General features: G+C 37.9%; 1 protein-coding gene across 2 annotated transcripts in view; it reads left to right on the top strand.

Moving 5' to 3' along the window:
* Positions 1-4,717: 4,717 nt before the first annotated feature.
* Positions 4,718-25,826, top strand: part of slc25a13 (solute carrier family 25 member 13) — a 70,016-nt gene continuing 48,907 nt past the window's right edge. Inside the window, exons 1-5 of one of the 2 annotated variants that reach the window (XM_079828467.1) lie at positions 4,718-4,805; positions 5,993-6,043; positions 6,174-6,228; positions 11,258-11,400; positions 23,093-23,208. In XM_079828467.1, the coding sequence (XP_079684593.1) occupies positions 6,217-6,228; positions 11,258-11,400; positions 23,093-23,208 (271 nt within the window). In that variant the 5' untranslated portion in view covers positions 4,718-4,805; positions 5,993-6,043; positions 6,174-6,216. The remainder of the gene's footprint in view (positions 4,806-5,992; positions 6,044-6,173; positions 6,229-11,257; positions 11,401-23,092; positions 23,209-25,826) is intronic. The other variant, XM_079828466.1, reaches the window with a different exon arrangement.

A 25,826-nucleotide genomic window follows, 5' to 3' on the forward strand; every position in this document is an offset into this window, starting at 1 on the left:
GTGTTACTTAAAACAGAAGGTATTTAACCTTCCAGACCTCTGGAGTCCCCAGTCGCTGACCATTATTAGAGACACTCCAGTGGTAAAGAGCGAACAAAGTGGTTCAATCATTTGTTTATAAGTAGTTCTATTTTTAAAACTCTCAGTTTAGACAACTGAAAACAGGGGGTTTGCCCCAAGATGTCCGTCTAGCCTTGCAGTCGTTTTCTTCAAAGAAGGGTTTGTCCCAGGAGAGGCAGAAGGTGACCCTGGCCAAGACGTGTCAAAGGTCTTCTGGTTCAGCAACAAATCCAACCACCGGGGAGTCGAAGCACAGAGAAGATTTATTCATTATAGGTTGTATTATTTACTTTTGAAATATTTACTACTTGTTTTTGTCCATTTACAATGGAAGTCAATGATTAACAAAACTGTTCTGTTCAAGACATTCTTCAAAATGTACAAACAGATGGAAAGTAAACACTGACAGAATTGTAATTAATGCACACTTTAATAACTGACTTTGTAATATATAGCAAGTTAACACAATGCATCACTATATAAACCGCTTTCGAGACATATTTCTGAATAAAAATGGAGCAGGTGCCATGGATATTTGGGGGAAGAGAGTTTCCCCGTGAGGCCCATTTGAGTGACAGAGAAAGCCTGCTGTGAAAAATACTGTGGTTCCTACTGGTTCTCCAAGAACCCAGAAGCCACCAGAAAAACACTTTGAATGATTTTAAGCTCAAAACGCATTTTATTTCTGAAGACCATCCCCTCTCAGAGACCTTTTCCTCCTTTAAAATGTTTTTTTTTATACCAAGGAAAATGATACATTTCTTCTTTGTCAGTGGTTGAATAAAAAACAAAAAAAGAGGAATACTTTCAAGACAAAATGATATTTAAATGTCAATGTTCTTTAGATTTTCCGCATGTCATCCAGCTTTTAAACCATTTATTTGACTTAAACTCATAACTATAGCTTATTATATCTTTAATATTTAATGTCACCATAATCATTATTTTAGATGACGTGACATCAGTTATTCTCCATTTCTGACTTTTCCATTTCACCAGCGTCATCATGAGCACATGTCAAAGGGTCTGAGACGACACGGGTCCTTCCTGTTATGCATTACCTTTTTACATTTTTAAGAAAGAATATGCTTTCATATGCCAGACTTTCAGAAATATGTTCTGGTCAAGCTCAGGCACTAAAACGTTAAACTAATGGAAATAAAGAGCTAACATTAGACATTGCTCGGTGACGCATTGACTGCATGAGGGTGAAGCTGAAGTTCATTTTGATATTTTGAATGCTCTATATTCTATATTAACCCGTAGGTTTTAGTAAAGTGAGTCAAAGCAAATGATGCTACAGAACATATTCATAAACTCTCCTGCTAATAATTGATTTCTTCTCATCAAAAGGATATCACTTCCTGATGCCATGAATGGCTTTTTGTTAATGTTAAAAGAATTTTACAAGAAATGTGTTATTACTTTTATTTATTAAATATTACAAGACCATCAGGATTTGAATTGACATTGAGGGCACAGGAAAAAAAACAGAGATTGCATTAAATATATTTTATGTTTTCCCATTTGCTCAAATATAGCAAAATAAAAACTACACATTAATGTTTTGCTGGCTTCTTGCTTTGTGTGTGTGTGTATGTGTTCATGTATTTGTCTGATGTTTGTCTGATTGTTGGTCTGTTGTGTCTCTATTGTACATTTTAGCTTAGTACTTTTTCTAAATGTATTGTAATTGTTATATTGTTATGTAAATATGTAATTTTACTCTCTTTTAGGGTGACTTTTTACCGTCTGTCTAGGGACTGCTGGGAAAAATAGGGATGTTTTATATGTTCAAATTTGTTACACTGCTTATTTAAGTTTGTTATGTTGTAAAATTTTCTTCTATTATTTTGATGTTTATTATTATCATTATTAATGTTCATGTATTATTATTTATGTTCATATACAGTATGTATTATGTATATTCATATATGTGTTATTATTTATGTTCATGTGTGTTTTATGTTCATATTATTTATGTTCATATATTCCTAGCTTTGGCAATATTGTATTATTTACATTCATGCCAATAAAGCCATTTTTGGTGAGAGATTCAAATTTGAGAGAGATTGATAATGGCAGTCAGAAGAAGGGAAGATGTCAATCTTAGAAACACCCTCTCAGCAGCGTTCACTTTTTTTTATTATTTATTTATTTAATGCAAAGGTAATATAATACTAAGTATAATTTTTCAAAAATTCAAATATAAAAAACGTTGCAGGATTTGCAATGCTGATGACCATTAAAATGCGTCATCACAGTCTGAATAGGGTCCATATATATACAAAATACCTGTGAAACTATCTGAATTTCATCGCCAGGTCTTTTTATCATGGTCCTATTGATTTACAAACACAACTTTTCACCATATAAGTATTATATATGAACAATAGGGATATATTAATAAAACACAAATCATTATTTTTGACACAGTGGACCATGAAATCCAGATCTCTCGATTGGAGTCGTGGGTGGGCATCAAGGGCATACAGCGCTCGAATGGTTCAGATCCTATGTCAGAGTTCCTCTCTCTTCTGGGGTCCCACAGGGCTCAGTTTTAGGCCCCCTTCTCTTCTCTCTTTATTTGCTCCCAATTGGTTCAATAATTAGGAAGCATGTCAGTCCACTGTTACGCGGACGATAGCCAGATTTATGTGCCTCTTAAAAAGAATGACTGTCAGATCACTACTTGAGTGTCTTGATGACATAGAGGCCTGGATGGCTCTTAATTTTTAAGTTTTAATGCAAAAAAGACAGAAATGATTGTTTTTGGTGGCACCACTGGGACCTCTCCTTTTGATGTGGGTGCCTTGGCCAACCATCACTAACCTAGGGGTTAAAATCGACTCTGACCTTGAGCTCGACAGTCATGCAGATCAAGGCAGTCGTTAAATCAAGCTTTCTTCAATTGAGGTAGCTGGCAAAAATAAAGCCATTTCTTCCAAGGCAACATTTTGAGACAGTAATCCACGCCTTTGTTAACTCGGCTGGATCACTGTAATGCACTGTATGTGGGGGTTAGTGGGTCTTCTGTCGCCCGTCTCCAGTTGGTACAAAACTCTTTTAACTGGAACATGTAAACACAAGCACATTTCCCCCATTTTAGCGTTGTGCACTCCACTGGCTGCCCGTACATTTTAGGATCCACTTTAAAATGATTTTATTTGTTTTTAAATCCCTAAATGGTCTTGCCCCACCCTACATCTCTGAGCTGCTACACCCTTATACACCCACCCGTTCTCTCAGGTCTAGTTTTAAATCACATCTTTAAAACCCACCTTTTCTCCTTGGCCTTTGACACCTGACGTTGACATTTTGCTTTATTTGATTGTTTCGGTATGGCTGTTTTTCTTATGTTTTATGTCTCTAATCTGTTTTATTATGGACTTTTTGTCTTTTATGTTCCTGTACAGCACTTTGGTCCACTTCGGTTTGATTGATTGATGATTGAAACATTGGTTTGATAATGGCATTATATTGGTGGATCAGTTATTTCATTTAAATTGTTTTCTTTTTGGCACATTATAGGATTCCTGTAACACCAGGGGACTATGCAAAAGTTTTTGGTGCTATATCTCCTAAAATCTCTATGCTGTTTAGACATCAGAAAATAATTAACATTCAACTATGGCCCCCACCTACTATAGTGAGTTCTTATGTAGGTAATATTGTTTTTCTCTTAACTCACAAAACAGATCCATAAGAGTGTTATTTCAAAGAAACGTCTTTCTTTGCCTTACTGTATATTTACTCACATTGGAATCGCTTTACAGAAATCAATATGAACAATCTAAGTGGTAATATTTTCATTGATAATATTGTTTTAAAAGAAAAATGTTGCAATAAGGACATGAGAAATGGTCTTTGTTCTGTGTCTTTTCCCGCAGCAAGATTCTTTCGGTCTTCTTTATTTGGTGATATCTCTTGGGTCAAAGCATGGAAATTGCAACAATTTTTGAGTTAATAACAAAATTAAGGAAGTGTCTTACAAAATACTTCACAGAATGTATCCTGCTAAGCATGTTTTGGAAAGATTTTAGCTAAATATTTCTTGTGCACTAGAAAAAGAAACTATTTAGTGTCTGTTTTTTCACTGCATTTACTCAAGATTTTTTTGGAAAGATTTAGAAACTTTTATTAATGGAAAAACTGAATTGTATGATAGAAATGTGTGTATTCGATGTCCTTTTTTATACTCAGAATGATAATTTGAAATACAAAGAACAATATATTATACAGTTATTGATTTTATTAGGAAAACATATACATAAAAAGAAGTGGGCTCAATGTAAACAAACTTTTGCACATTTTGTAAACGACTTTAAATTATATGTAAACCTTTTGGAACAAACTAAAAACAAAAAAGCGATGAAAATATGTAATGTTTCGAAAGTACTGGACTTTATGTAATTTATTCTTCTTCTTTCATTTCCTGGCAGCTAATGTTAATGTGATATTATGAGTATGTAGCCTACCTCTTGTTCTCATGGCATTGAATAAAATAAAAACATTTTTTTTTTAAATGTTATTAACTAATATGATTAATATCCTTACAAAGTGTGAGACCAATTATGGAAATATATACGATAGAGACAATCCACTGCACCTGTGAGCGTTTCATCCGCTTTCCTCCACGCGCACCGGCCGCTAGCGTCCCGCACGTGATCTCCATGGAAACGTCATCAAGCTCGAGAAGTCTTCCTGTTGCTATAGTTGTGCGTTAGCTGAGCATGGCAGCAAAGGTAAGCGCTATTCTCGCACAGAAACATCTTCGCTTTCTGCAGACGAAGTGAGCGCGGTGTTTGATCGTCAAGCATACATATATGTCCAGAAAACATCATCGCAAATGAACTGATAACCTTCAGTGCACAGTAGCCGGTGTGATAAAGCTAGTTAGCCTGCTAATGTCCTGGGTGTTAGCTTCTCTCAATGACATTGAGACATAAGAGCACTTCAGTGAGCTCTGAGGAAGGATCAAACCCCTTTAGATAGACTGTCCAGTGTCTGCTTGAGTGTTTGAATGGGTGTCATGGGGTTTATAGGATGTTAAACATTCCTAAAGGGAGCTTGGGTTGCTTAGATATAAGATGGTTTAATAACATTAATACCAATTATCATCATTACCAGTGAAATATCATTATTTATTATACATACAATAGCGGTCAAAAGTTTGGAAACATTACTATTTGTAATGTTTTTTGAAAGAAATCTCTTATTTATTTGATCAGAAATACAGAAAAACTAATATTGTGAAATATTATTAAGAATTTAAATAATGGTTTTCTATTTCAATATACTTTAAAGTATAATTTATTCCTGTGATGCAAACTTGAATTTTCAGCATCATTACTCCAGTCTTCAGTGTCACGTGTTCCTTCAGAAATCATTCTAATATGCTGATTTTTACTGAACATAAGTATTAATTTCTTCCAAAAAAAGAAAGAAAAAAATGACTGACCCAAGACTTTTGAACAGTAGTGTATATTGTTACAAAAGATTTCTAATTTAAAGTAGGTTTAAAAAAAAAAAAAAAAAAAAAAAAAAAAAAAACGTAGGTTATTCAAAATATTAAGGTGCACAACTGTTTCCAACATTGATGATAAATCATATTAGAATGATTTCTGAAGGATCATGTGACACTGAAGACTGGAGTATAATGGCTGATGAAAATTCATCTTTGTATCACAGAAATAAATTATATTTTAAAGTATATTAAAATTGAAAACCATTACTTTAAATTGTAATAATATTTCACAATACTACTGTTTATATATATATATATATATATATATTATACAGTATATATATATATATATATATTATACAGTATATATCCTAAAATAATGTTATAATATTAACAGACAGCACTGGGCCTAATGTATAAATATAGATCCATATGTTGTAAATCACAATGTGCTTATGTCTACAGGTATTGATAAAGAAGGCTGATCCAGCAGAGCTCAAGTCCATTTTCTTGAAGGTATGTCACCCTTTTTCTCCCCTGAGAGTCTGGAAATGAAGGGACGGGAACGTAGCCCAACATCTAAGCACTGGTGTCAATGAGATAAACCTCTATCTGATGTAACCATTTAATAAATCTCTCCTTACAGAAAGAAAACCTGAGGATTAATTTAAAAATGCGTCGAGCACTGTATGGAACTCATAGTAAGTTCACATGAATATACGAAGCAGAGTTCCTTAAAAGCACAAGAATAAACTTTGCATGAATAACGTATTTTAAAGGGGTCATGAACTGTATTGTTTTATTGTTTTATAATATTTCCTGGGGTGCACTTATAATGTTAGTGTGGGTTTTAAATAAAACATTGTCATAAATAGAAATAAAAGACATTTTTCCTACCCTGATTTTAGCTCTCTGGTTTGAATGCTCTGTTTGAAGGTGCTCTGCTGTGAGTGGCTAACATCTTTGCATATGAAATAGCTAGTATTACATGTTTTAATCTCTCAAAAACTTTTAGCATGTTTTTACTATTACACCTCTTGGTTAACTAATCGTGAAAAGTGTTGATTATAGCATTATATTTAGATATATGGCATAGGGCTGGGCGATTAAACAATAACGATATGTATCACAATAGATGTAATCGATATCAATAAAAAATGCGTTTGATAAAATGTTCGATAATTTTTTCTTCTTCGTCGGGTGAAACCAGTGGTTGAGAAACAAGTTTGGTTGCATGAACAATGGCGCTCTCTGGTAACCTAGCAACATAGAGAGTGACACGCTAACAGCCAATCATGTAACAGTATCATTTTGGTTGCGCCATATTGTTGTCTTGTGTTGGATTCTTCAGTAACAGAACCGGCGTGGAGTGATAAGTGGAAAATGAGTGCCGCAGCGAGCAAGGAAGTTGTTGATAAAACCTGGAAACCTGTACATTCATTTCTCCTGCTTCTGTTACACTTTTGCGGGAACCAATCACAGACTGGCTTATCCACCTGGCGCGCTATTGGCGGGTTTTCACACGATGACAGATAGAGAAGCGATGGGTCGTTGCCCGTTGATCAGGCCTCTTGATTGGTTGAATGACTATCCAATTGCGTACAGAGTCATTTGAATGGCCCCACTTTATATTAGGTGACCTTAACTACTATGTACTTACATCAAAAAATAAGTACAATGTACTTACTGTGTTCAAATTGTATTGCAAAACCCTTTTGCTGATATTGAGGTGGGATACGGGTAGGGTTAGGGACAGGTGTGGTGGTATGGGTAAGTTTAAGGGTAGGGTTAGGGACAGGTGTGGTGGGATGGGTAAGTTTAAGGGTAGGGTTAGGGACAGGTGTGGTGGTATGGGTAAGTTTAAGGGTAGGGTTAGGGACAGGTGTGGTGGTATGGGTAAGTTTAAGGGTAAAGTTTGGGACAGGTGTGGTGGTATGGGTAAGTTTAAGGGTAGGTTAGGGACAGGTGTGGTGGTATGGGTAAGTTTAAGGGTAGGTTAGGGACAGGTGTGGTGGTATGGGTAAGTTTAAGGGTAGGTTAGGGACAGGTGTGGTGGTATGGGTAAGTTTAAGGGTAGGTTAGGGACAGGTGTGGTGGTATGGGTAAGTTTAAGGGTAGGGTTAGGGACAGGTGTGGTGGTATGGGTAAGTTTAAGGGTAGGTTAGGGACAGGTGTGGTGGTATGGGTAAGTTTAAGGGTAGGTTAGGGACAGGTGTGGTGGTATGGGTAAGTTTAAGGGTAGGTTAGGGACAGGTGTGGTGGTATGGGTAAGTTTAAGGGTAGGGTTAGGGACAGGTGTGGTGGTATGGGTAAGTTTAAGGGTAGGTTAGGGACAGGTGTGGTGGTATGGGTAAGTTTAAGGGTAGGTTAGGGACAGGTGTGGTGGTATGGGTAAGTTTAAGGGTAGGTTAGGGACAGGTGTGGTGGTATGGGTAAGTTTAAGGGTAGGTTAGGGACAGGTGTGGTGGTATGGGTAAGTTTAAGGGTAGGTTAGGGACAGGTGTGGTGGTATGGGTAAGTTTAAGGGTAGGTTAGGGACAGGTGTGGTGGTATGGGTAAGTTTAAGGGTAAAGTTTGGGACAGGTGTGGTGGTATGGGTAAGTTTAAGGGTAGGTTAGGGACAGGTGTGGTGGTATGGGTAAGTTTAAGGGTAGGTTAGGGACAGGTGTGGTGGTATGGGTAAGTTTAAGGGTAGGTTAGGGACAGGTGTGGTGGTATGGGTAAGTTTAAGGGTAGGTTAGGGACAGGTGTGGTGGTATGGGTAAGTTTAAGGGTAGGTTAGGGACAGGTGTGGTGGTATGGGTAAGTTTAAGGGTAGGGTTAGGGACAGGTGTGGTGGTATGGGTAAGTTTAAGGGTAGGGTTAGGGACAGGTGTGGTGGTATGGGTAAGTTTAAGGGTAGGGTTAGGGACAGGTGTGGTGGTATGGGTAAGTTTAAGGGTAGGTTAGGGACAGGTGTGGTGGTATGGGTAAGTTTAAGGGTAGGTTAGGGACAGGTGTGGTGGTATGGGTAAGTTTAAGGGTAGGTTAGGGACAGGTGTGGTGGTATGGGTAAGTTTAAGGGTAGGTTAGGGACAGGTGTGGTGGTATGGGTAAGTTTAAGGGTAGGTTAGGGACAGGTGTGGTGGTATGGGTAAGTTTAAGGGTGGGGTTAGGGACAGGTGTGGTGGTATGGGTAAGTTTAAGGGTGGGGTTAGGGACAGGTGTGGTGGTATGGGTAAGTTTAAGGGTAGGGTTAGGGACAGGTGTGGTGGTATGGGTAAGTTTAAGGGTAGGTTAGGGACAGGTGTGGTGGTATGGGTAAGTTTAAGGGTAGGGTTAGGGACAGGTGTGGTGGTATGGGTAAGTTTAAGGGTAGGTTAGGGACAGGTGTGGTGGTATGGGTAAGTTTAAGGGTAGGGTTAGGGACAGGTGTGGTGGTATGGGTAAGTTTAAGGGTAGGTTAGGGACAGGTGTGGTGGTATGGGTAAGTTTAAGGGTAGGTTAGGGACAGGTGTGGTGGTATGGGTAAGTTTAAGGGTAGGTTAGGGACAGGTGTGGTGGTATGGGTAAGTTTAAGGGTAGGTTAGGGACAGGTGTGGTGGTATGGGTAAGTTTAAGGGTAGGTTAGGGACAGGTGTGGTGGTATGGGTAAGTTTAAGGGTAGGGTTAGGGACAGGTGTGGTGGTATGGGTAAGTTTAAGGGTAGGTTAGGGACAGGTGTGGTGGTATGGGTAAGTTTAAGGGTAGGTTAGGGACAGGTGTGGTGGTATGGGTAAGTTTAAGGGTAGGTTAGGGACAGGTGTGTTGGTATGGGTAAGTTTAAGGGTAGGGTTAGGGACAGGTGTGGTGGTATGGGTAAGTTTAAGGGTAGGTTAGGGACAGGTGTGGTGGTATGGGTAAGTTTAAGGGTAGGTTAGGGACAGGTGTGGTGGTATGGGTAAGTTTAAGGGTAGGTTAGGGACAGGTGTGGTGGTATGGGTAAGTTTAAGGGTAGGTTAGGGACAGGTGTGGTGGTATGGGTAAGTTTAAGGGTAGGTTAGGGACAGGTGTGGTGGTATGGGTAAGTTTAAGGGTAGGTTAGGGACAGGTGTGGTGGTATGGGTAAGTTTAAGGGTAGGTTAGGGACAGGTGTGGTGGTATGGGTAAGTTTAAGGGTGGGGTTAGGGACAGGTGTGGTGGTATGGGTAAGTTTAAGGGTGGGGTTAGGGACAGGTGTGGTGGTATGGGTAAGTTTAAGGGTAGGTTAGGGACAGGTGTGGTGGTATGGGTAAGTTTAAGGGTAGGTTAGGGACAGGTGTGGTGGTATGGGTAAGTTTAAGGGTAGGGTTAGGGACAGGTGTGGTGGTATGGGTAAGTTTAAGGGTAGGTTAGGGACAGGTGTGGTGGTATGGGTAAGTTTAAGGGTAGGGTTAGGGACAGCTGTGGTGGTATGGGTAAGTTTAAGGGTAGGGTTAAGTGTAAGGGAAGTGTCAACTGTGTAATTACAAATGTAACTACAGAAATTAATTACAGATGTAATTACATGCAGGTATTTTTCAAAATGTAAGTACAATGTAAAAACATGTATGTACACAATAAATGCTTTTGTATCAAATGATTAATTAAAATGTTAGTACATAGTAGTTAAGGCCACCTAATATAAAGTGGGTCCATTTGAATTATGCTCGTATATCACGCCTCTTGTGGTCTGATTGGTTGAAGGACTGACCAATTGCGTACCGAGTCATTTGAAATATGCTCGTTTATCACGCCTCTTGTGTCTAGTAGAAAATGTGCAGTAGAAAATACCTTGCAGACTCCCCAGACCAATGTTCAATCTTACATTGAGCTGGGTCTGGTGATAGCCAGACAATCATGTTTGCAAAGCCTGCGCCGAAAATTGCAACTGATTTACCAAAGAATCAACAATGAAATGTACTGAATACAAATAAATAATGCTCAACTGAGACATTCACATTGTTGAAAATAAAGAAGCACATTTCTATCATTAGGATCCTTTAGAAGGTAATGTTATTTTTATTTCAGTAATCCTGTATTTCTCTTCTCTCCTTGTCATCTCATTAACACGCCAGTGGGCGTGGCCAAAGTTGCAGTGATGAAGTAGGCGTTGATCTTCTGCAGAGGCGGTCTTTCACCCATCTAGCATCATGGATAGGCATATTCCACAATGAGACGTTCTCTGGGCTTGGTTACAATAAAAGCTGTTTTTGGACTAACAAGGAAGTTTTCAGTTCTGAAACTTACAGGATATTCTTATAGCATGATGACCTCTTGTGCCAAAAGCTCAAGGAAAATTTTCAGTTCATGACCCCTTTAAGTAACATCCTAAATGAATCTAACAGCAAATGATCAAACAACTAACACATGCTTAATTCATATTCCTTTCAATAATCAGCCTTTTTCTTGCCTTCTGGTTCTAAGAATGGATGATTGTGAAGAATTTTTCTTTGATTATTCTGTCTTGGGTTTGTAATACTAAATATTTATGATTACTATTTTGATCTATGTGATCTTAATTGGCCACACTTCATGGAATACTACATTGTACAAGGCACTGTATTAAGTGACTAATTCAATGACTGGTTTATTGTATAAAATGCATCAATTACATATTTAGTGTTAATCAAATTGCCGGTATTTTGTGAGCAAAGTATTTTTATACACAATATCCGTTCTCTACTGCAGTGGCCTCAGCATTATATATACTGTAACTGCATAATATTAGCCCAGTTTTCTTTCCCTTCACAGTATGCAAGTGTGGAGAAGAATGGAGAGCGCCACATGTCCCCCGAGGACTTTGTGTCCAAGTTCCTCCATGCACAAACGGACGTAATGCTGTCCAAGGAGGCCACCGTTCTACTGGCAGGTGTTCTGGACCAGACCAAAGATGGGTTAGTGTTTATTTCTATTGCCGCTGTTAAAAGTCTGTGTTGCACTTGCACCTTTAGCAGGTTTTAGTTTGAAAACAAATCAAAATATACTACCAAACACCAAACAAAAATGCCCCCTAAATAATAGTAAAAAAAACAAAACAATGACCAACACACAGCGTGAATTTGTGTTATTCATTAATAATTCACGACTTGTGTAAATTACAGTTTATAGTTCATTTGATTCATAAACAAAGCGTTTGCTGTGAAATGGATGTGGATTATGCGGCGGTATCTTGCGCTTTTAATCCTGCATTAGGATGAAGGGTCAGACATCTTAACACACCACACTTTGTTCAGGTGCTGCTCCTTTCAGGCAGCACGGCTCAACCCCTTTTTGCATTAATATGTATGCTTTTAATGATACATAATGATGGCCAATGATACGCAAGCGTAAGTCCAAAAAGATTGTGCGTTACCATGGCAACCAGCCGGGCCGCGTGCATGTGGTCATGCGGCACGCATTATTAGGGCTGCCATAGACCGAGAGAGGTACACACGCACTGTAATTGCCTGTGCCATTCAGCTCTCGTGCTTTGTGCGACTTTGAGGATGGATAAATTGCTGCATCTCAGCTATTAACGGATAACTATTAGGGAATCATGGCTTGAGTCCTCTTTCAGAACATGATTTTTTTTATTTATTTGCAGGGCTTTGAGGAAAAAAATAGGGGGATTGTTTGATTTAATCAAGATTATGGAAATGTAAGCGTGCTTTTCGGTTTATCTTTGGATTTTATTTTATTTTATATCATTCACACAATGCATGTAGGTTACCGAGCTAGTTAAATAAAGATCTGGATATGGATATATATGGATTTCTGAGGTTTGGTCGTAGTGGCGGCTGTGGTCAGGACCTTCATGCCGTCAGGATTGTGGAATGTTGCAAATGAAGAAACGTTCATTTCGAGGCCTTCGTCCCAGAATTGCGATGACAAAATCCTAACTGCACTTCACGTTTTTGTACAAATGAAGCTTGCTCTAATATTGAAATGTATTCAAAATCATAAAGCTTCAAGAGCTAAAAGCTCTGTTTGTGTGGGTGCCGATGTTTTTGCTGAACACAAAGTGTTTTACAACCGAGGTAGGTTTTCATCTGATTGAGATGATTCACAGGTTATCTCTGTTTCATGAGATGGATACAAACAGCATGATGCATTTTCTACCTCCTCCTGAGCTGGAATAAATCAAGTGATATGGTGACATCCATCAGGCACTGAATCACTTCTCCTTTATTCACTCAGCCCGGTTTGAGCGGCATCCTGCCAACGGTTCTGAATCAGTCATTCAACACATGTAGACTTCCCTGCTGATTCAAAGATCTGCCAGACATTCTCTCCTTCTCTGCCTCTATCTTTTCTCCCCTCTCCATTTTTGATGGAAAAACTCCTCAAGTGTGAAACTCTGTAGCCTCTTGGGGGTTAAAACTTTGTAAAGAGCGCATGCTGAGAAAATGGCAGTCCGTGCCCATGTGGTTTCAGGCTGGTCTGAGGTATGCACTCAGGGAAAGCTAAACCAGCCCGCGTCCCTCCGCATCTACGCTTGTCAGTGACAATGACAGGGCCAGAGCTTATTGAAGGTGCTCTCTCTTCACCTGTCATGGATAAAAGCTACAACGCTAAACCACTGAAATAATAAGTCTGTAAATAGTGTTTCTGCTAAGGACAGTGTTTACCAGCACCTTTCGGTTTTAGAAACAACACAATTTAAAGGTGCGTGGCACCCGCTGGGAGATAAAAGGAAACGCTTTGTACAAACGCTTTCCTGTTTTAATTAGCATACAACATTGAAACTTTAATAGCAGCATAATATCACAATTGTTTTATAAAAATATCAGCAAATGTATTGTTTTCTACTAGTGCTCTCAAATCGATTAATCACAATCAATTATTGATGTTGCGATCACCAAAACTCAGAAGAGGAACATACTGTAGAAACTAGTGCAGTCAAATCGATAGTGTTGTAGTACTCAAGAGACTGGTCTTAAAGGATTAGTTCACCTCAAAATGAAAATGTCCTGATAATTTACTCACCCCAATGCCATCCAATATGTCCATGTCTTTCTTTCTTCAGTGGAAAAGAAATTACGTTTTTTGTGGAAAACATTTCAGGATTTTTCTCCACACAATGGACTTCAATTGCAACCAAAATGTTGAACGTCCACATCAATGCAGTTTCACAGGGCTTTGAAGTGCTTCAAATGGTACTGCGTGATCCCAGCTGAGGAATAGGGTCTTATCTAGCGGGGAAAAAAACCCCATTAAGACCATTTTTTGAAGGTCTTGGTCTCGACTGCATTTCTCCTCGGTCTTGTCTTGGTCTCAGACTTAAAGGACTCTGGATTTCAAGACCAGTCAAGAACACGACTGCAAGGATATCACTATATTGCCCGTGCATTGTCTGATTTAACATCATTAATGTGATTTGATGTAAAACTTTCCGCTTAAAATATTATCAATGACTTCTTTGTAATGTGATTTCTCTGTTACTGTGCTGCCGGGTTCAAAATCAAAGCAGCATTGTCTCAAAAATGCCCAAAATTAATATAAATGCCCACAAAATTCTGAGATTTAGTTTTTTATATAACATAGAATATAATTGCGCAATATCGCAAGAGCAAGAGAGCTGTTTTCATGAATATAAGCGTGATTGCAAATTATATTATCAAATTTTAAACAGTCTTTGCTAATTCGGCAACGTTTCGTTATTAAATGAATCAGCTGCTTTGAACAAATCGGTTGAATAAATGATTCCGTGACTGTTGATGTTTTAATGTTAAATTAATCTGAACATTATTTATGCAGGTGTAATTGTACCAATTCAGATGCAACTTCTGTGCCATGAATTTTATTGTTAGTGATTTGATTGGTAACAGCGCTATAGTGTCTTACTATTCTAATTGTATTTATTCATTAAATATAAGACATTTCTCAGACAGTAGATATGGATCTTTTAGATGAATTTAAGGAGTGCTGGTCTGGTCTTGACTCGGTATCGCCCTGCCTTGGTCTTGGTCTTGTCTTGGTCTCGGCACACGCTGGTCTTGGTCTCGGTTTAGGTGGTCTTGACTACAACACTACAAATCGATTAATCTAACATAAACTTTTATATATATATATATATAGAAACACACACATTTAAGTAATAAGTAAATAATTTTTACTGACCCCAGACCTTTGAATTGTAGCATTTTCCAAGTTTTTTTATTTGTGTTTAGAAAAACAAAGTTCCACCTGAATTGTTCATAATATTAAATCTTTTCAGTGTCATATATGAGAAACATAAAACGTTTTGCAATCCCCGTTACACTTCTGGTTTTGTGCCATTTTAGTTGATGGTTGGAAAATGTTCTTCGTTGGGCTCATTATTTGGGCTTCGGTATAGTTTGTTTTACATGGCTACGGCATCTTAGTGTGTTTGTGTAGCAGCGTAATTGTTCTCTAGTAGTCAAGGAACTGCTAATCAACCATCATAAGCCTCACGTCTGGCATGGCGCTCGGGAAACTACATGCACAACTCCTTTTTGTGTACGTTGATTGGAGAGTATTTAATGCTGATACACTCCAAAATCAATTAGTGACCATCAAGCTGATCTGAAATGAAAGCGATACCATCTGGTGATTAGAAGTCCCTCTTTGCCTTCCAATGGTTTCCAGTGGCAGAGATGCGTTTGAATGCTGCCTTCACGTATTATCGGAAATGTCCTACTTCCCACTTCTGAAGTCGTGATTATGAGCTTGTTGCATTCAAGGGCATTGTTGTCGGAAAGTACAGGAATCATGGAGGACGCCTATTTCTTGGGAAAATCGTATTAAAGCCAAAATGTTATTTAGCGTCCCATTCATTGACAACCATATAATACATTTCCCATATAAACCATATAAACCATCCCATTCATTGACAACCATATAATACATTCACCATGCTATCTATAGTCAGCTTGCTGACATTTCTGGAATTTCGGTCAAATACAGGCTATTTTTGCTGTGTATAAAACATTCAATACGCTTCAAATGATCATTCATATATATATATATATATATATATATATATATATATATATATATATATATGCACTACTCGACAGCCTGTTCACTAATCTTCAACATGTTTTACACTAAACACTACGTTCGTTGGGAACTATATGTACATTTTTACCTTGATAAAAATGTCATTTTTTTGAGAGAAGGCAGAGTAGGGAATGTCACGACAGGTAGGACTCAAATGTGTAGTAGTATTTAATAAAAGGCGTTGTGTAATATTGAGTGATATTGTATATTGTCTAAAGAAAATAAACAATATCGATGTTTTCTTTCTTTGGCTTTCAGGTTTTACCAATTATAACAAGACTTGAATGACTATGACTGCCATGCATAATGATGCTGATATAATATATTTTAATGAATAAAGAGAAAAAAATAAATATATATTGTATTATATTGTTATTTAATGAAAAAATAAATCAAATAATGTGTTCTCTCTGGCTTCCAGGTTTCAACAAATGAATCAGACCTGAATTGTAATGATTTATGACTGCTGTGTTAACGCTTTTTAATGAATGTGAATCTATGGCTTCCAGATTTCAACAATTAAATTACAAATACATTTTTAGTGATTAGTATCATTGCTATGTAAGCCCAATAAAGCTGTTTTTTAATGAACAGATTCTAATGTAATCTTAACAAGAAACTGTGTAATGTAAACTGTAACTGACTGCCATAAAACTCTGAGCGCTGGCCACTGACGTCACTGCCATTACACAAGTCAAGTTAGCTGTTACGCTTTGCCCAATGGTAAGAGATACAGACCCTCTCAGCTCCCTATAATAAGACAATCTCTGCATGAACGCCTTCTCAAGTCGTATTTACCACTGGGAAGATCAGGGATCATTTTGATACCCGAGTTTCCGAGTTGAGCGGGACATAAACTTTAAACATTAGCGCCGGGGAGAATGATTGCTGCTGTGACTGCTATTCTTTATTAGTTTTTTCCACAACAGCTACATCGTCTTGTCTTGTTGTTAAAGTAGTACATATTTAGGCTGCATATATGAAAAGTCATTTGAAGCGTATGCTTTACACACAGTGAAAATAGCCTGTATTTTTTGTATAGCCTGTTTATATGGTTGTCAATGAACATTTTGGCTTCAACAAGATTTTCAGAATAAATTGGAAAGAATAAACTTGGGACCTGTACCATGATGTAGTTGAACAAACTACAGAATTAGTTTTGAATTGACAAATCCAAAACAATCCAATAAGGCTTTGTTGGTACCATGACACTGATCCTCAACTTTCTCTGTCAACTCAGGCTTTGATCTTGAGTTTGGGTGTTACATCACTTGCGAACAGCCAATCACATGCTGTGAAACAGTGAAACTGCGATTCACTTGCAGAATATTACGAGATTGAAAAATATTAAGAATTTAAACACATTTACACAGCAAGAAGAAAAGAGCGGTCTATGAAAGAGGACAGCTAAAAGAAAAAATCTTGCTATATCAGTGCAAATGAAAGTTGTGAAGTAGTATATATATTTGATATACACTATATTGCCAAAGGTTTTGCGACGCCTGCCTTTACATGCACATTAACTTTAATGACATCCCATTCTTAATCTGTAGGATTTAATATGGAGTTGGCCCACCCTTTGCAGCTATAACAGCTTCAAGGTTTAGGAGTGTGTTTATGGGAATTTTTGACCATTCTTCTAGGAGCGCATTTGTGAGGTCAGGCACTGATGTTGGACGAGAAGGTCTGGCTCACAGTCTCCGCTCTTATTCATCCCAAAGGTGATCTATTGGGTTGAGGTCAGGACTCTGTGCAGGCCAGTCAAGTGCCTTCACACTAAACTCGCTCATCCATGTCTTTATGTACCTTGCTTTGTGCACTGGTGCGCAGTCATGTTGGAACAGGAAGGGCCATCCCCAAACTGTTCCCACAAAGTTGGGAGCTTGAAATTGTCCAAAATGTCTTGGTATGCTGAAGCATTAATAGTTCCTTTCACTGGAACTAAGGGGCCAAGCCCAACCCCTGAAAAACAACCCCACACCATAACCCCCCCTCCACCAAACTTTACACTTGGCACTCAGTTAAGTCCCGTTCTCCTGGCAACCGCCAAACCCAGACTCATCCATTGGATTGCCAGACAGAGAAGCGTGATGGTCACTCCAGAGAACACGTCTCCACTGCTCTAGAGTCCAGTGGCGGCGTTCTTTACCCCACTGCATCCCACGCCTTGCATTGCACTTGGTGATGTAAGGCTTGGATGAGCTGCTCGGCCATGGAAACCAGGGATGGAAATTAACTTTTTCGTCCACCGGCCACTGTGGCTGGTGGATTTCAAAATCTACCAGCCACTCAATGTTTTTACCAGCCACTTTCTTGTTTGTAACCGATTAGTAATTAATACTACAAGCTCTACAATACTTAAGCAGTTTATTTAATCTCAAGTCTCAATGAAATATTGACATTTTCTCTTTCTCTCTTATATACACACACAAACAAACAAACCATGAACTGATATACATTTCTTTAAATGAGTAGGGCAGATTAATGGATGTGGCATTTGGATGATTCGTGGTCTTTTATGGTCATCATTTACTCTCCCTCATGATGTTTCAAACCTGTATGAGTTTCTATGTTCTGCTCAACACAAAAGAAGATATTTTGCAGAAAGTTTGTACCCAGGCTGCTTTGGGGGCACCATTGACTTCCATAGTAATCTCCCTGTGTGTTCAACTTAACAAAGAAATGTATACATGTTTGGAAAAACTTTGAGGGTGAGTAAATAATGACAGAATTTTAATTTATGGGTGAACTGTCCCTTTAAGCAGTCATTCTGAACCAGTGATCACTTTTTGGACAATTCTGAAATTTAAAAATGTTAATTTTTTGTATTAATTTACTTAAATTATGACTGTATTATTATGCAATTATTTGTCCCATTTTTATCTAAATATTATTTTAATAAATGTCAAACTTTATATGGCAGGATTATTTATTATGTATGATTAAAATGGTACATTAATAATAACATTAATTAGGCTATAATCTATTAATTAACCTGTCTAAAATGTATATAATAATTCTGTCTGCCAAGCTCTGATAATGTATGGAATATTATATAAATATATTATCCATTTAAAAAAATAATAGGCCTATACCTTTAGAAGCACGGATGTGTGTGTTACCACTGCTGCTTTAAATAAGTCAATCTGAGCAACTGAAATGCTTCTCTGCAAAGTGTGCAGTTCGCCTGAGGTTAATCACGAGTTACTGGACAGACCCATTTATATCTTTTTTTCTATTCAGCTCTATATCTGGAGATCCTCTTGCATTCAAACGGTGGACGCGCCGCGAGCTCGATATGTTTTTAAAAAAACGTGCAAGTTTACAGCTCATGCTCTCGAGACTCCGCCGCTATGACAACAAAGCCGCTAAAACGCAACCACGCGCAAATTAACTTCTCTACTACTTATTGGGAATTTGATTTGTAACGCCACATTTTTTTTGCCTCCTCTAAAAGTGTCCGCCGTCTAGGTGAAACAGTAGGCTATGCTATTATGCTATTATGTACCCGCCACGGTGGCCGGTAGGTGAAGCGAGTTTACCCGCAACAACACAAAATCACCCGCATTTGGCTGGTGGCGGGTGCTAATTTCCATCCCTGATGGAAACCCATTCCATTATAAGCTCTCTACACACTGTTCTTGAGCTCATCTGAAGGTCTGTAGCTATTGACTCTGCAGAAAGTTGGCGACTTCTGCGCACTGTGTGCCTCAGCATGTGCTGACCCCGCTCTGTGATTTCACGTGGCCTACCACTTCGTGGCTGTTCTTCCTAATTGATTCTACTTTATTATAATACCACTAACAGTTAACCGTGGAATATTGAGTAGTGAGGAAATTTCACGAATGGACTTATTGCACAGGTGGCAACCTATCACAGTAGCACACTTGAGTTCACTGAGCTCCTGAGAGTGACCCATTCTTTCACAAATGTTTGTAGAAGAGTCTGTATGCCTAGTGCTTGATTTTATACACATTTGGCCATGGAAGTGATTGGAACACCTCAATTCAATGATTTGGAGGGGTGTCCCAATACTTTTGGCAATATAGTGTAGGTTGATATAGGCATTTAAGCTCAAATGTAGTCATTAGCTTGATCTATTGATTCTAAATCTTATTTATATTACCTTGACAGTATATTTATTGAAACTAAGTGCTTAATAATAATTGATAAACTAAAATTGTACATGTGTAATGGATTAAGGGTATAATAATTGCATAAATAATATGTAAATCACACAAAATTATTATAATAATAAGATTAAATAAGCATTTCTAAAAGCCAGATGATATTGTCTGAATCATTTGCTATTTGGAGTAGAAACAGGGGGAGTAGAAACACTGCATCAGACATGTCACTTTGCTCACAGCTGATTTCGGTTTGAAATCTCTTACCTGGAACATAACCTGCCCCGGAGCAGGTTAGCCGTGGAGCGTAAGTTACTATGTGGATGAACACTGCTAAATGCTAAACCACTTTCATGGTGCCTAAAACCCAGGGTTGGCGCAAACTAAACTGAAACATACCTGGCTAGCCATCTGAACCGGCTTCATGGGATAGGCCCTTGGTGTCCTCCATGATTCTTGTTCTTTCCAACAACAAAGCACTTGAATGCGTTGAGCTCTTAATCACGACTTCAGAAGTGGGAAGTAGGACATTTCTGATAGCACGTGCTGAGTTTTGGTAGACTTTTCTTTTCGTAAAAGCGTCAGCATCTGTATCATTTCTCCTTGCTTTTTGTTTTTAATCACCGACGCCTGGGCCCAGCGGATCGCCTTTGTAGCTCTCCACCCACTCTGAAACAGCAGGCTCCTGTTCTCCTACTGTCAGCTTAGTTAATAAAACAATTACTCTTGACTCCACAATGTGGCTGATTTGGCATGCTGGAAGCGCACAAATTCTCAGTTCCTTTGAATTTCATCAGTAACAAAATTAATTAGAGTAGCCACGAAAATGTAATCATTGCTCCCTGGAAATTGAAATAAATTAGAGATGCATGCATTGGGACTGCTCGTTAGCAGTGACCTCGAGTAATTGCTGTATCCATTTGTGAAATTCATAATGGAGTTGAGGCAACTTTGAACTGCGCTTAAATAAAGACTAGATTGCATGGTCCCCTGGGTTTCCTATGAATGCTGAAATTGCTTATTTGATGAGGTAGATACGTGTGTGTGTGTGTGTGTGTGTGTGTGTGTGCATGTTTGTGTTTTCTGATGTTCAGCAAATGTCATGCTCTCCATTATGATTCAAACTTTTAGTCATTTGCAGAAGTAGTGCTGTTAGTGTTCCCCTTTGATGATATCAATTTTTTAATCTTTCTGCTGGTTTACTTGATTATTTGCCGAACAATAGCACCCGTTAATCCTCACTGTGTAAAGTGATCGCACGTATAGGAACTAATGAAATAATCGTAAAATCATGCCAAATATATGAAGGCTTCTCGGAAAAACAAAGCATGTAAAGGTCTGTAATTTTTATCATAGGTACACTTCAACTGTGAGAGACTCCAGGAAATTACAGTGTATGATTTTTAAATAATTAGTTTGCATTTTAATGCATGACATAAGTATTTGATCACCTACCAACCAGTAAGAATTCCAGCTCTCACAGACCTGTTAGTTTTTCTTTAAGAAGCCCTCCTGTTCTCCACTCATTACCTGTATTAACTGCACCTGTTTGAACTCGTTACCTGTATAAAAGACACCTGTCCACACACTCAATCAAACAGACTCCAACCTCTCCACAATGGCCAAGACCAGGAGAGCTGTGTAGGGACATCAGGGATCAAATTGTAGATCTGCACAAGGCTGGGATGGGCTACAGGACAATAGGCAAGCAGCTTGGTGAGAAGGCAACAACTGTTGGCGCTATTATTAGAAAATGGAAGAAGTTCAAGATGACGGTCAATCTCCCTCGGTCTGGGGCACCATGCAAGATCTCACCTCGTGGGGCATCAATGATCAAGAGGAAGGTGAGGGATCAGCCCAGAACTACACGGTAGGACCTGGTCAATGACATGAAGAGAGCTGGGACCACAGTCTCAAAGAAAACTATTAGTAACACACTACGCCGTCATGGATTAAAATCCTGCAGCGCACGCAAGGTCCCCCTGCTCAAGCCAGCGCATGTCCAGGCCCGTCTGAAGTTTGCCAATGACCATCTGGATGATCCAGAGGAGGAATGGGAGAAGGTCATGTGGTCTGATGAGACAAAAATAGAGCTTTTTGGTCTAAACTCCATTCACCGTGTTTGGAGGAAGAACAAGGATGAGTACAACCCCAAGAACACCATCCCAACCGTGAAGCATGGAGGTGGAAACATCATTCCTTGGGGATGCTTTTCTTCAAAGGGGACATGACGACTGCACCGTATTGAGTGGAGGATGGATGGGGCCATGTATCGCGAGTTCTTGGCCAACAACCTCCTTCCCTCAGTTAGAGCATTGAAGATGGGTCGTGGCTGGGTCTTCCAGCATGACAACGACCCGAAACACACAGCCAGGGCAACTAAGGAGTGGCTCCATAAGAAGCATCTCAAGGTCCTGGAATGGCCTAGTCAGTCTCCAGAGCTGAACACAATAGAAAATCTTTGGAGGGAGCTGAAAGTCCGTATTGCCCAGCGCCAGCCCTGAAACCTGAAGGATCTGGAGAAGGTCTGTATGGAGGACTGGGCCAAAATCCCTGCTGCAGTGTGTGCAAACCTGGTCAAGAACTACAGGTAACTTATGATCTCTGTAATTGCAAACAAAGGTTTCTGTACCAAATATTAAGTTCTGCTTTTCTGATGTATCACATACTTATGTCATGCAAAAAAATGCTAATTAATTACTTAAAAATCTTACAATGTGATTTTTTGGATTTTTGTTTTAGATTCTGTCTCTCACAGTTGAAGTGTACCTATGATTAAAAATTACAGACTTCTACATGCTTTGTAAGTGGGCAAAACCTGCAAAATCGGCAGTGTATCAAATACTTGTTCTCCCCACTGAATATATACATATATATTTATATATGATTTATTTCAAGCATTTTAAGTATAAACCTGTACATCAAAACACCATGACAATTATTGTGTGTCCTTTTGACTGGTAGTGTATGTGTATACCAGTAATTCCTGATCATTTCCTTACTGTACTCCTGCATGACTTGTTGGTTGGTTCTCTTGTAATCACATTATTTACTGAGTTCCCAACCATCCTGGGGGTCTTATATGAACTGGTCCCATTTTCAGTAAGGTAATGACATTTGACAGTCAAATTGGAAGCACTTCAATCAAGATTGGGATCATTGAATTGCCTGTTATGTCAAATTGTTTTGTCATTCACTTAATCTCTGGGCCTAGAATTGAAGCTGGACTGTGTGTTTAGATGTTTTGTACATCATAATTTTAGGCTGATAATTACAGTTGAACAAATCACTCAAGTGTCAAGTGTTCACAATGAAAATATGTGCTACCTTTTTTTGTTTGGCGACGAGAAGCAGTAATCAGCGAGTGATACCCTCTCATCATTCAATAATGTAATGCCAGGCTGGTGGAGTGAAGTGTCCACAATATGTAGGCTGTAAGTCTGTTTGTCTCCATCAGGTTGATCTCCTTCCAGGAGTTTCTGGCTTTCGAGTCGGTGCTGTGTGCTCCGGATGCTCTCTTCATGGTCGCCTTCCAGCTCTTCGACAAAACTGGAAATGGCATGGCTACTTTTGGTAAGTGTACAATGCTCTTTATAAAGCAGAGTTAAGGCTTGAAATCTGATTGGATGAGCTGCGTTTGAACGTTGATAAAAGTAAAAATGGGCCTAGCTGCTGTGTTGCTTGGCAACGCCAAACTGCCTACGTCAAATTATATTACCTGGCAGAAAAGCTATTTAATCTGTTAATTATTAATAGTATATATAAATGTTTTTTGGACATTGGTGTCCTTTATTAAGGCACTCAAAAGCTTTGTGTTACAGGGAATGTTCCACATTTAAAAGTTTTTAGGCACTTCACTTTCTGTAAGAACACCCGTTTTGTTTTGTTTTGTTTTGCGCATTTAAATGATAAAAGAGATTCACTCTGTTTTACAGTATGTGTACTTACATGTACATTGTTTTTATTTTGTTTCATTCTTTTTTCAATTGTTTTGTTTTGTTCTGTTTTTTGTTTAGTTTTGTTCAGTTTTTTGCTTTGTTTTGTTCAGTTTTGTTTAGTTTAGTTTGTTTTTGTTCTGTTTGGTTTTTGTTCTGTTCTGTTCTGTTTTTGTTTTGTTTTTTGCTTTGTTTTGTTTTGTTTTTCACATTTCAATGATAAAAGAGATTCACTCTATTTTACAGTATGTGTACTTACATGTACATTGTTTTATTTTGTTTCGTTCTTTTTTTCAATTGTTTTGTTTTGTTCAGTTTAGTTTAGAGTAGTTTGTTTTTGTTCTGTTTGGTTTTGTTCTGTTTTGTTTTGTTTTGTGTTTTGCACATTTAAATGATAAAAGAGTTGTACTCTCTATTTTACAGTATGTGTATATTGTTTTGTTCATTTTAGTTAGTTTGTTTTTGTTCTGTTTGGTTTTGTTTTGTTTTGTTTGTTTTGTTTTGTTTTGTTTTGTTTTGTTTTGTTTTGTTTTGTTTTGTTTTGTTTTTGTTTTGTTCAGTTTAGTTTTTTTACGTTTTTTTGTTTTTGTTTTGTTCAGTTTAGTTTTTTTGTTCTTTTTGTTTTGTTCTTTTTGGTTTTGTTTGGTTTTGTTTAATTCAGTTTTTTGTTTTGTTTTGTTTCGTTCAGTTTTTTGTTTAGTTTAGTTTAGTTTAGTTTAGTTTAGTTTAGTTTAGTTTAGTTTAGTTTAGTTTAGTTTAGTTTAGTTTAGTTTGTTTTTGTTTTGTTTTGTGTTTTGTTTTGCACATTTAAATGATAAAAGAGTTGTACTCTCTATTTTACAGTATGTGTATATTGTTTTGTTCATTTTAGTTTAGTTTGTTTTTGTTCTGTTCTGTTCTGTTCTGTTCTGTTCTGTTCTGTTCTGTTCTGTTCTGTTCTGTTCTGTTCTGTTTGTTTTTGTTTTGTTCTGTCTTGCTTTGCTTTGTTTTTGTTTTGTTCAGTTTAGTTTTTTGTTCTTTTTGTTTTGTTCAGTTTAGTTTTTTTGTTCTTTTTGTTTTTGTTTTGTTTCGTTCTGTTTTTTGTTTTGTTTTTCACATTTAAATGATAGAAAGGGCTGAACTTTATTTTACAGTACATGTAGTTACCTAAGAAAATACAAAATGTTTTGTTTTGCACATTTAAATGATAAGAATTGCACTTTATTTTACAATACCTGTACTGACATGTGCATTGTTTTGTTCTTTTTTTGTTTTGTTTTTCACATTTAAATGGTAGAAAGGGCTGAACTTTATTTTACAGTACATGTACTTTCATGTACTTAGTTATTGTAATTACTGTATTAAGAGCACAGTATGTACATGGGGAACTGTAAAATAAAGTTCTACCATAAAAGGGTGTGATGTTTTTAGTTTAAGGTTTTAGGCACTTCACTTTCGGTGAGATTACCCATTTTGTTTTGCACATTTAAATGATAAAAAGTGAGTGACATTTTAGTGTGTTTTTAGTTTAAGATTGTACTTTCATCACAGGAATTTCGATTAGTTTGAAAATGAATTGATGACTGCATAATCAATTAGGTTATCATATATTAGGTTATCTCCAAAGCACCTTAATGTTCAGTCACCGACCTCAAAACAAAGGACTAATGTTAAGTAGTCTAATCTGAAAGCTTGCTTAGACAGACAGATTCCTGTCACTTAGCAAAGTACTACAGGATCAGTAAAGGTACAACTCTTAATCCGGTTTATTCAGCCACTGTCAGAGATCTTTAAAATGCAGATCGATTTCAAACAGACATCAGTATAATCTTCCGCTGTACATTGATTGTGGTTATTTGAATCCAGGCAAGACTAAGAACAAAGGATGTTAATACACCAATAGTATGAGAAGTTGCATTTGCAGTTACATTCATGTTGCAAATGAACTTGGCACAAGAAGAATGCATGTGTGTGTCTCATGCGTTAAATTTCCCTAATTGACTTAATAGTCTAATTTGCCTTTTGTAGGCGAGACCTGTCAGATCAGCTCATTTCAAATGCACTACCCAAAGTGCCTAGGCGGAGAGAAAGAGACTTTCATCAACCTGTGTTAGTCAATAGGAAATAAGATCAGATAATGCATGCACATATGCGTACTTCATATTCATAAGACTCGGTTATGTTTCAGTGCTGTTCAAAGGTTTCTTGTTGCTCATGCCGTCAGTAGTATATGTCTAGGTTGAGCTGTAATGAGAATGCATAGGCAGTATTTGTCTC

Source organism: Gobio gobio (assembly GCF_949357685.1).
Source record: "Gobio gobio genome assembly, chromosome: 11".
NCBI classification, from domain to species: domain Eukaryota; kingdom Metazoa; phylum Chordata; class Actinopteri; order Cypriniformes; family Gobionidae; genus Gobio; species Gobio gobio.